Genomic DNA, 11,944 nt, shown 5'->3' with positions numbered 1-11,944 from the left:
GGCGTGAGGCGGCCATGCGAACCCGTGTGTGTGCCCACCACGACCACCACCCCGTCAGGAATCCGCCGTGTCCCCACTGACGAGAGAACGGAGCCCTCCATCGCCCGCAATCCGCTGGGGCGTCAAAGGATGCGGGCAGCGATAAGGGGAGCGGATAGTGCCGCAGCCAATCAGCGGGCGGAGGCCAGCACACATCCCCTCCCGGATTCCCGTCCACGACGCATGTGGCTTACGGCTTAACCCAACCCAACCTCCACCCACACCGAACCCAAACCCAACACGCGCGCGCATTAGAAAATTCGCCCCGACCCCGAGGCCTCGCCCGGCCCGCTCCGACTGCTCGCGGGCCCCGCACGCCACCTCCCTCCTTAACCTCCGGTGCGGCAGCTGCCAGACCCCTTCTTCCTCGCAGACCCGGCGGCTCATCCTCCCTCGGAGAAGGCGCGCACCGGCCGGTGGTGGAGAGAGGGGGAGGGTGGGAGAAGCGGCCGTATAAGGATCTCTCCGCGCTCTCTCGTCTCTCTCTCTCCGGTTTTACCTATCTGTATATCTATTTACGTACGTACGGTTCGTGGGCCGGGCTGAGGAGGGGGAAAGCCCGCTGCTGCTCTTGTTGTTGGTCTGCTCGATGATGGCGGGAGCGACGTCAGCCACGGCCGCCGCGGGCGCATTCGCCGCCGCCGCTGCCGGCGCCAAGGCGCGGGGGACCGCCACCGCGTGCCCCTGGGTCGTTGCCGCCGGCGGCCGGAGGCGGTCCGGCGTCGTGCGCTGCGACGCCGGCGGGGATGCCCAGGCGGCGTCCAAGTTGGCCAGCATCACCGCGCTCGAGCAGTTCAAGATCTCCGCCGACCGTGAGTCCCTTCCTCCTCCTCCAATTTGCCGCCCTTAATGCGCAGTTTTGTTTTGTTGGTGGTGCGCGAATTAGGGGATCTCTGTGTGGTTTTAGCGGAAGTTGGCGCAAGTTTTGGTGCATATGTGCCGATTTGTGGGCAGTACTTGGAGAGTTGGACAAGAGAAAAAGAGAAACGTAGGGGAACTTGCATTGTTCTCCCCCAGTTTTGCTTTGATTGTTGTGAGCACATGCAGTATTTTGGCAGGTTATTGGTCTATCATTACTAATTCATTGTGTTCACAGCCTATCTGTTCAGGATTACATAGTAAGAGTTCCCGCAAAAAAAGGTTAACATAGTAAGAGACAATTGGACTTAGAGACTGTGATATCTTGAGGAAAACCTCGATTAGTTTTCTTTTTCTGCACCGAGTGCCGAAAGGCTCGCAAGTTGTAGAGGTAACTGATCTTGGAGACACGCGTTTCACAGATTAGCAGACCATTAGCACTACGGTATGGTATAGGAGCTTAACTAAATGTGTTAATTAGTGTTGCAGCCTAAATAAAGGAGCCAATCCGGCTAAAATTTAGCACTACGTATGTTCGTCGGTGATGAATAAACCGTTATATTTCTTAGCAGGGCTCGACATGTACAGGTGCTTAACAAAATGTGTTAAGTAGTGCTGCAGCCTAAATAAAGGAGCATACCTGAATAAAATTGCCAAGTACTAAGATCACACAAGATAAGAAGGTAAGAATGGACAGTAGTCGTTGCATGCTTGAGGTATCGGATATTGACCAATTACAGGAAAAAGTGGGTTCATGTTCTCTTTGTTGTTTTGTTCTGTAACCTGAGTTTCCTGTTGCTAAAACTTCAAGATTCGAAATATGTAATTCCTTGATTCAGAATATATATGTGTGACTCCACTAGTGTAAGCACGAAATATACCCCTTATAATTACAACATATCAAGAAACCTTTTATGTAGTGAAAGTAGCTGTGGAAGGAGCGGAACGGCACATCTTTAATCATGATCAGCTCCATCTAGTCGACGTGGCGACCCTCGCTCATGAGGACTTTGCCCTGTGTAGCTTGGCTTTGCTTGACAGTAGTCCGATAGCCTGTAGAAAGTTGCTTGTTTTTTTGGCTTAGGAGGGTGTTTAAGCAGTAGTTTATCCTACTCGAGTGATTTGATTTTTCTGCTTCTTTGTGCTTGCTGTGGCACAAACTTCTTTGTGGAGATTTGTGCCAACGAACTTCTTTTCCACATTTAACAAACTTCTTTCCTCTTTTCCTTCTCCGTGCTTGCTTGCTGTGGCAAGCTGTGTAACGAACTTCTTTTCCTCCTTTAATGAAGGCATCCTTGCTAAGAAAACGTTATGGTGATTTTGCCGTCAATTTTAGTATCGTTCTTTCATTTTCTTAAAGTATGTCTACTTGCAGTATTTGACAATGTTTTAATTTTCACTACCAGGGTACATGAAGGAAAAGAGTAGCATCGCTGTAATAGGCCTCAGTGTACACACAGCACCAGTGGACATGCGTGAAAAACTTGCTGTTGCAGAGGAACTATGGCCCCGTGCTATTTCAGAACTCACCAGCCTGAATCATATTGAAGAGGCTGCTGTTCTTAGTACCTGCAACAGAATGGAAATATATGTGGTGGCTTTATCGTGGAACCGTGGTATTAGAGAAGTAGTGGACTGGATGTCAAAGGTAAGAGTTTAAATGCTCGTTTGCCCTGTCCATACTCTTTTGCCCTGCTTATCCCTTTTTGGTTGCTCAAGTGTGCAGTATTATCAGTGAAGCTCTAACGCCCATGCTATTTTTTTGTGTGCAGAAAAGTGGAATCCCTGCTTCCGAGCTAAGGGAGCATCTCTTTATGTTGCGTGACAGTGATGCTACACGCCATCTGTTTGAGGTATCCGCTGGGCTAGACTCTTTGGTTCTTGGAGAAGGACAAATCCTTGCTCAAGTTAAACAAGTTGTCAGAAATGGGCAAAACAGTGGAGGCTTGGGAAAGAACATTGATAGGATGTTCAAGGATGCAATCACAGCTGGAAAGCGCGTCCGCTGTGAGACCAATATATCAGCTGGTGCTGTGTCTGTCAGTTCGGCTGCAGTTGAACTGGCCATGATGAAGCTTCCAAAGTCTGAATGCTTGTCAGCTAGGATGCTTTTGATTGGTGCTGGCAAAATGGGAAAATTAGTGGTCAAACATTTGATTGCCAAAGGATGCAAGAAGGTTGTTGTGGTGAACCGTTCTGTGGAAAGGGTGGATGCCATTCGCGAAGAGATGAAAGATATTGAGATTGTGTACAGGCCACTTACAGAGATGTATGAAGCAGCTGCTGAAGCTGATGTCGTGTTCACAAGCACCGCATCTGAATCCTTATTATTCACGAAGGAGCATGCAGAGGCGCTTCCTCCTATTTCTCTTGCTGTGGGTGGTGTTCGGCTTTTCGTCGACATATCTGTCCCGAGGAATGTCGGTGCCTGTGTATCTGAGGTGGAGCATGCACGGGTATACAATGTTGATGACTTGAAAGAGGTGGTGGAAGCCAATAAGGAAGACCGTGTCAGGAAAGCAATGGAGGCCCAAACAATCATTACCCAAGAACTGAAACGGTTCGAAGCATGGAGGGATTCGCTGGAGACGGTTCCGACTATCAAAAAGCTGAGGTCGTACGCCGACAGGATCAGGGCATCGGAGCTCGAGAAGTGCCTGCAGAAGATCGGGGAAGACAATCTCAACAAGAAGATGAGAAGGTCCATCGAGGAGCTGAGCACGGGCATAGTGAACAAGCTCCTTCACGGCCCACTGCAGCACCTGAGATGCGACGGCAGCGACAGCCGCACCCTGGACGAAACGCTTGAGAACATGCACGCCCTCAACAGAATGTTCAACCTCGACACGGAGAAGGCGGTCCTTGAGCAGAAGATCAAGGCCAAGGTAGAGAAGACCCAAAGCTGAGACCAGGAGATACTTGTCCGTCTGTATATCTACTTATACTGCTCCCAGAATGTCGCTACATTCCAATCCCAATATTTTTTTTCTGATCCTCCACTTACTGCTGAGTTCTTCTTGCGCCGTGAATTAGCCATGGCAGCCTCCAAATGTGTTGTAGAGAGGAGCGGCGAAGCATGTTTGCTCCAAAACTGCCTGTGTACATTATTTACCGTGGCTGCTGTGGTTAGAGCCCAATTTTCAAGCTGTACTATAATACTCTATTGGATGAAATAAACAGGAATATATCAGTGTGTTAATTGATGCATTTGTTTTATTCTTGTGTAAGCTTGTGATGCATCTCTATATGTACATTGCATTAGTTCCTGCATTTGAAATGTTGAGCATTAATAAGATTTCCGAACTCTGAAGGTGCTCGGTCTGCTTATAGGGTTCAGTCGACTCCTTTCTTCAGTGTTGTCTGGAGCTTTCATCTGTTCTCTCCCTATGAGGCCAAAGTTGCTGGACACATCAATAACCAGTTCGCCGATTATCTTTCTGTTGGACCAACACATGGCCGCCTAACAATTTTGGTCGTTCTTGGAATTTGGCAAGGTTGTATGGTGGCGAATTTGCATCTTAGGTCTTGTTCTCTGTGCGGCGACGAAGACATCTTGGTACCTTGTGATGATTGATGAGCGAGGTGCATCTCTTCCCTTGCACGATTGCTGCTGCCTGGTGCTAGCTTTACTAATGCTGATTGAGAGTCTGAGACGGAATCAAGAGTGCAGCGAAGCCAGTTCGTCTCTCCTTTCTCCCCTGCGTCACCGTCTCCCTCTCCCTGTCCAGGGCGCAGGAGACGGGAACCGGGCGGCGGCCGAGGCTGCCGGCCACAGTGGTGTGGCGTCAAGTGTGAAGACTGAAGACTCTTAACCTGTCACACATCACGAGCGATTCAGGGAGGAAGATCGGGGTTCGGGTAGTCGGCCGGACTTTATACCGCTGCGGAGTTAGGTAGGGGCTGGGGTTAGAGATTTTCTTCTTCTTTGAAGCTTGTACTAGCATGTTTCATGCCACGGAATTTCCCCGTCCTCGTCATCCTTGTCACCACGATTCAAACTCTGAAGCCTAACCACGTGATCCTTTGACACGATCGATCAGTCGGAATGACATGCTAAACAGAGGCAATGCGTGTCACCTAGCTCAGTGTACACACCAGCTGGCTGCTCCAATATATAAGTACAATTAGATTAGGTCAATCCGTCACGCTACTGGCTGTTAATGACGAGTCCAAGTCGGTGCGCAGCTGGAGTCTCAAGAGTTCCTAGGCCGTAAGAAAGGTAGTTGGCCATCGGTGTCTCCCCGCTATAAAAAGTAGCAAAGCAGCGCATCTGTGTTCAAACCTCTTGAGGTCGTCCCAGTCCTTCAACTCCCCTCCCCACCTTCTCCCTCCGCCTCGCCTTCTCTCGACGGTCGACGCTATAGCTTTTCCCAAAGTGCACGCGCCATGGCGAGATCACGAGACACCAGGCTCAGGCTCAGGCTCACGCTCCTCCTCGTCACCCTTCTTCTGCTAGTAGACATGGCAAGCGTCAGCCATGGCCGACGGACACCGGACGTGGATGCCATGGCCCTCGTCGGCGGCGGTCCACCACCGGCGAAGGCCTACTCCTCCGAGCAGTCGTCTTCGTCGACTTCAAGGGAGCATACGGCTCGTGTTTATCGGCGCATGCACAGGGTGTCCAAGAGGTTGGTGCCCCAGGGGCCGAACCCACTGCACAACTGAGACTTTCTTCTACCCTGCAAGAGGAAAACTAGATATGCAGTTTGTGCTTTCAGTCACCTTCATCGAGTGATGTGAATTATAGAACACCTAGGAGTATAGAAGTACCGTATGTAATATCTGGCACTTCAACATGTAAAATGGGGCACCCTGACTCTCCGGGTGTCCATGGTAAAAAATGCACTGAAATGTATGCAGATGTGTAATGTGTTTATTAGAGTGATGCATGGTGCTAGTCAAAGTCTTCAGCGTGTACAGCTGGGCTCTTGTCCATTTGCAGACTAGAATATGATCAGACTCGTGATGTGTATGATAAGAATAGTGCAATGATGATCGATGAGTTAGGCAGTACAATCCAAGCAGGTACATGGATGGACTTCAAAATTGTGGATCCCAAAGGCCACATGACAACAGCAAGCAGTTTAAATATCCCGTTCTTCATACATCGTCCAAATGCATATGATTGTTTATTCTGTTAGGTGGTAGCTGATGGATTAAAGAGACTAAACGAAAACAAAGATAATTTTTCAGCCCCTCCTAGTCAACCAGAGAGATCACAAGCATATTAAGGTGCCGTGATGCTGAGTGGGATAGCTCTATCAATTTCAGGACACAGAACTGATGGAAAGATTGCCATGTCATTCAAGTACATGATGTTGGATTGTGGATAATATTTCCAGCATGTGACAATCGAATCAGAGAATCACCTGTGTGGTAGGACCTTCAGAATCACAAGCTCCATGAAAGTGTGAAGTGCAAATAACATTACATGAGGCCTGGGCAAGCGATACTTCAAGTAGACTGCTGGTAAAGAAAATTGAACTGCGAAAACTAAAGGTAAACATCAAAGGACAAACACTGCTTAGTTGCAGTATAATTTGGTAATCATACCATACCTAGAGTTGTTGCCTTGCGACCATTATTCAGCTAGAAAGGAGGTTAGGTGCTGTAAATCTGAAACGTTGATTAGGAGCACACATCCTTAAATAACACTTTTGCTTTGGCACATCCCCTAAACATAATCTATGGAGGAGATCTCTACATACCCCTTCATAATAAAGGGTAAGATGGTCTTTTTAGAAAATATGTTACCCGCGCTCTTGAATTTGAAAATGAGGAAAATGAATTAATTAAAAAAGAGAAAAAAAACACTTAGGCCTTAGCCCAACTAGGCGACGACATTGGTCCCGTCGGGCGCCCGTCGGGCCAGCCCAAGCGCTCGCGAATTTGAAACAAGTTCATCAATTTTGAAAAAGTGTTCACGGATTTGATTTTTTGCATGTTTTTTAAAAGTTCACTAAAAAAGTTGCAAAAAAGTGTTTTGGTCACCTCAGCCCCAGCTGGGTTTTGGAATTTTTTTATCGATTTTAAACAAAAGTTCATCGAATTTGAAAAAAAATCACGGATTAAAAGAAAAGTTAGCGGATTTGAGACAAAATTAATGTGCTTTTTAGAGAAATGACGAAATTAGGAAAAAAAAAGTTCACGGATTTTAGAAAAAAATGGATTTAGAAAAGTTCATGAATTTGAAGAAAAGTTCATGGAATTTAGAAAAAAAATGGATTTAGAAAAGTTAACGAATTTGAAGAAAAGTTCACGGATTTGGTTTTTCGTGAATTTATTCACAATATTTAAAAATCATGAATTTTAAAAAATAAAAATAGGATGAAAAAAGAAATACAAAAAGAAGAAACTGAAAAAAACTGACTGAAAAAACTAAAACCAAAATAGGAAAACCACTGGTTTGTTTTTATAAGGGAAATGTCATACCTATAGTTGTGCATAATTTTTGAATTTTGACAGAAGACAAAAAATGTCTGTTTGAACGCCCACCAATGAACGGCATATATGTACCGCGAACAACCCATCATACATACGAAAGTGTGTATGATTTGTGAAAGGTCTATATTGCCCTTTATACGAGGTAGTACTGTATTACTTAGATGCATCATGCATGGGGACAAAATGGAAATGAAGGACCTCCATATACCCGATGTTCGTGTATAGTCATCTTACCTTTTTTTTTGCCGGTTGTGGCAACTTTTGTATGAGATTCGTTGTTTTGTTTGAGACCTTATTTTGAACCTGAACCTTTATTAATAATATGGCTGTGTGCATCAGGAGATGTAGAGGTCGGAGGTATTTCTCCTTTTCAAAAAAAGGGGATGCCGCTCTAGAGACTGGTTTTGATGGACAATTTCGTGTTGTCCGTGGAATGACGAGGGAGGGGATTTGTTGCATGTCACTTGAGATGTCCTAAGTAGAACATAACTGTTGAGTTTCGTAGTAATTTCAAAAAATTTCCTACGCACACACAAGATCATGTGATGCATAGCAACGAGACGTGAGAGTGTTGTCTACGTACCCACGCAGACCGACTGCGGAAGCGTTGACGCAACGTAGAGGAAGTAGTCGTAGGTCTTCACGATCCAACCGATCAAGCACCGAAACTACGGCACCTCCGAGTTCGAGCACACGTTCAGCTCGATGACGATCCCCGGACTCCGATCCAGCAAAGTGTCGGGGAAGAGTTCCGTCAGCACGACGGCGTGGTGACGATCTTGATGCACTACAGCAGCAGGGCTTCGCCTAAACTCCGCTACAGTATTATCGAGGAATATGGTGGCTGGGGGCACCGCACACGGCTAAGAAATAGATCACGTGGATCAACTTGTGTGTTCTAGGGTGCCTCTGCCTCAGTATATAAAGGACTAGAGGGGGGAGGCTGGCCGGCCAAGCTTGGCGTGCCAGGAGAGTCCTACTCCCTCTGGGAGTAGGATTCACCCCCCCCCCCCCAATCCTAATTGGAATAGGATTCGCGGAGGGGGAAAAGAGGAGGAGGGGGCCGGCCACCTCTCCTAGTCCTAATAGGACTAGGGGAAGGGGAAGGCGGGCAGCCCCTTTTCTTTTTCACTAAGGCCCACTATGGCCCATATAGCTCCCGGGGGGTTCCGGTAACCCTCCCGGTACTCCGGTAAAATCCCGATTTCACCCGGAACACTTCCGATATCCAAACATAGGCTTCCAATATATCAATCTTTACGCCTCGACCATTTCGAGACTCCTCGTCATGTCCGTGATCACATCCGGGACTCCGAACAACCTTCGGTACATCAAAATGCATAAACTCATAATATAACTGTCATCGTGACCTTAAGCGTGCGGACCCTACGGATTCGAGAACAATGTAGACATGACCGAGACACGTCTCCGGTCAATAACCAATAGCGGGACCTGGATGCCCATATTGGCTCCTACATATTCTACGAAGATCTTTATCGGTCAGACCGCATAACAACATACGTTGTTCCCTTTGTCATCGGTATGTTACTTGCCCGAGATTCGATCGTCGGTATCCAATACCTAGTTCAATCTCGTTACCGGCAAGTCTCTTTACTCGTTCCGTAATACATCATCTCGCAACTAACTCATTAGTTGCAATGCTTGCAAGGCTTATGTGATGTGCATTACCGAGAGGGCTCAGAGATACCTCTCCGACAATCGAAGTGACAAATCCTAATCTCGAAATACGCCAACCCAACATCTACCTTTGGAGACACCTGTAATGCTCCTTTATAATCACCCAGTTACGTTGTGGCGTTTGCTAGCACCCAAAGTGTTCCTCCGGCAAACGGGAGTTGCATAATCTCATAGTCATAGGAACATGTATAAGTCATGAAGAAAGCAATAGCAACATACTAAACGATCGGGTGCTAAGCTAATGGAATGGGTCATGTCAATCAAATCATTCAACTAATGATGTGATCCCGTTAATCAAATAACAACTCCTTTGTCTATGGTTAGGAAACATAACCATCTTTGATTAACGAGCTAGTCAAGTAGAGGCATACTAGTGACACTCTGTTTGTCTATGTATTCACACATGTATTATGTTTCCGGTTAATACAATTCTAGCATGAATAATAAACATTTATCATGAAATAAGGAAATAAATAATAACTTTATTATTGCCTCTAGGGCATATTTCCTTCAGTCTCCCACTTGCACTAGAGTCAATAATCTAGATCACATCACTATGTGATTAACATCGATAGTTCACATCATCATGTGATTAACACCCATAGTTCACATCGCCATGTGACCCACACCCAAAGGGTTTACTAGATTCGGTAATCTAGTTCACATCGCTATGCGATTAACACCCAAAGAGTACTAAGGTGTGATCATGTTTTGCTTGTGAGAGAATCTTAGTCAACGGTCTTTCACATTCAGATCCGTTATGTATTTTGCAATTTTCTATGTCTACAATGCTCTGCACGGAGCTACTCTAGCTAATTGCTCCCACTTTCAATTTGTATCTAGATCGAGACTTAGAGTCATCCAGATCAGTGTCAAAACTTGCATCGACGTAACCCTTTACGGCGAACCCTTTTTGTCACGTCCATAATCGAGAAACATATCCTTATTTCACTAAGGATAATTCTGACCGCTGTCCAGTGATCTACTCCTAGATCACTATTGTACTCCCTTGCCAAATCAGTGCAGGGTACATAATAGATCTGGTATACAGCATGACATACTTTATAGAACCTATGGCCAAGGCATAGGGAATGACTTTCATTCTCTTTCTATCTTCTGCCGTGGTCGGGCTTTTGAGTCTTACTCAACTTCACACCTTGTAATACAGGCAAGAAATCTTTCTTTGACTGCTCCATTTTGAACTACTTCAAAATCTTGTCAAGGTATGTACTCATTGAAAAACTTATCAAGCGTCTTGATCTATCTCTACAGATCTTGAAGCTCAATATGTAAGCAGCTTTACCGAAGTCTTTCTTTGAAAAACTCCTTTCAAACACTCCTTTATGCTTTACAGAATATTTCTACATTATTTCCGATCAACAATATGTCATTCACATATACTTATCAGAAATGTTGTAGTGCTCCCACTCACTTTCTTGTAAATACAGGCTTCACCGCAAGTCTGTATAAAACTATATGCTTTGATCAACTCATCAAAGCGTATATTCCAACTCCGAGATGCTTGCACCAGTCCATAGATGGATCGCTGGAGCTTGCATATTTTGTTAGCACCTTTAGGATTGACAAAACCTTCTGGTTGTATCATATACAACTCTTCTTTAATAAATCTATTAAGGAATGCAGTTTTGTTTATCCATTTGCCAGATTTCATAAAACGCGGCAATTACTAACATGATTCGGACAGACTTAAGCATAGATACGAGTGAGAAACTCTCATCGTAGTCAACACCTTGAACTTGTCGAAAACCTTTTGCGACAATTCTAGCTTTGTAGATAGTAACACTACTATCAGCGTCCGTCTTCCTCTTGAAGATCCATTTATTTTCTATGGCTTGCCGATCATCGGGCAAATCCATCAAAGTCCATACTTTGTTCTCATACATGGATCATATCTCAGATTTCATGGCCTCAAACCATTTCGCGGAATCTGGGCTCATCATCGCTTCCTCATAGTTCTCAAGTTCGTCATGGTCTAGTAACATGACTTTCAGAACAGGATTACCGTGCCACTCTGGTGCGGATCTCACTCTGGTTTACCTACGAGATTTGGTAGTAACTTGATTTGAAGTTACATGATCATCATCATGAGCTTCCTCACTAATTGGTGTAGTAGCCACAGGAACAGATTTCTGTGATGAACTACTTTCCAACAAGGAGCAGGTACGGTTACCTCGTCAAGTTCTACTTTCCTCCCACTCACTTCTTTCGAGAGAAACTCCTTCTCTAGAAAGGATCCATTCTTAACAACAAAAGTCTTGCCTTCGGATTTGTGATAGAAGGTATACCCAATAGTCTCCTTTGGGTATCCTATGAGGACATATTTCTCCGATTTGGGTTTGAGCTTATTAGGATGAAACTTTTTCATATAAGCATCACAACCCCAAACTTTAAGAAACGACAACTTTGGTTTCTTGCCAAACCACAGTTCAGATTGTGTCGTCTCAACGGACTTAGATGGTGCCCTATTTAATGTGAATGCAGCTGTCTCTAATGCATAACCCCAAAACGATAGTGGTAGATCGGTAAGAGACATCATAGATCGCACTATATCTTATAAAGTACGGTTATGACGTTCGGACACACCATTACACTATGGTGTTCCAGGTGGCGTGAGTAGTGAAACTATTTCACATTGTTTTAATTGAAGACCAAACTCGTAACTCAAATATTTTACCTCTGCGATCATATCGTAGAAACTTTTATTTTCTTGTCACGATGATTTTCCACTTCACTCTGAAATTCTTTGAATATTTCAAATGTTTCAGACTTATGTTTCATCAAGTAGATATACCCATATCTGCTCAAATCATCTGTGAAGTTCAGAAAATAATGATACTTGCCGTGAGCCTTAACACTCATCGGACCGCATACATCAATATGTATT

At 45.2% G+C, this 11,944-nt stretch overlaps 2 protein-coding genes across 2 annotated transcripts; both read left to right on the top strand.

Moving 5' to 3' along the window:
* Window positions 1-248: 248 nt before the first annotated feature.
* On the top strand, window positions 249-4,100 carry LOC125509214 (glutamyl-tRNA reductase 1, chloroplastic). Its single transcript, XM_048674130.1, has 3 exons — window positions 249-851; window positions 2,304-2,545; window positions 2,670-4,100. Exons 1-3 carry the CDS (start codon window positions 629-631, stop codon window positions 3,801-3,803), a joined length of 1,599 nt encoding a protein of 532 aa, XP_048530087.1. The 5' UTR covers window positions 249-628; the 3' UTR covers window positions 3,804-4,100.
* A 1,065-nt stretch (window positions 4,101-5,165) lies between these two features.
* LOC125532811 (CLAVATA3/ESR (CLE)-related protein 14) lies at window positions 5,166-5,869 on the top strand. The gene has a single exon (XM_048696713.1). The coding sequence runs from the start codon at window positions 5,284-5,286 to the stop codon at window positions 5,560-5,562; it is 279 nt and encodes a 92-aa protein (XP_048552670.1). The 5' UTR covers window positions 5,166-5,283; the 3' UTR covers window positions 5,563-5,869.
* The last annotated feature ends 6,075 nt before the right edge of the window (window positions 5,870-11,944 follow it).

The sequence above is a fragment of the Triticum urartu genome, chromosome 1, assembly GCF_003073215.2.
Source record: "Triticum urartu cultivar G1812 chromosome 1, Tu2.1, whole genome shotgun sequence".
Classification (NCBI taxonomy): Eukaryota; Viridiplantae; Streptophyta; class Magnoliopsida; order Poales; family Poaceae; genus Triticum; species Triticum urartu.
The sequence above is the reverse complement of the archived record's forward strand: the minus strand, read 5'-3'. Positions and strand labels throughout refer to the sequence as shown.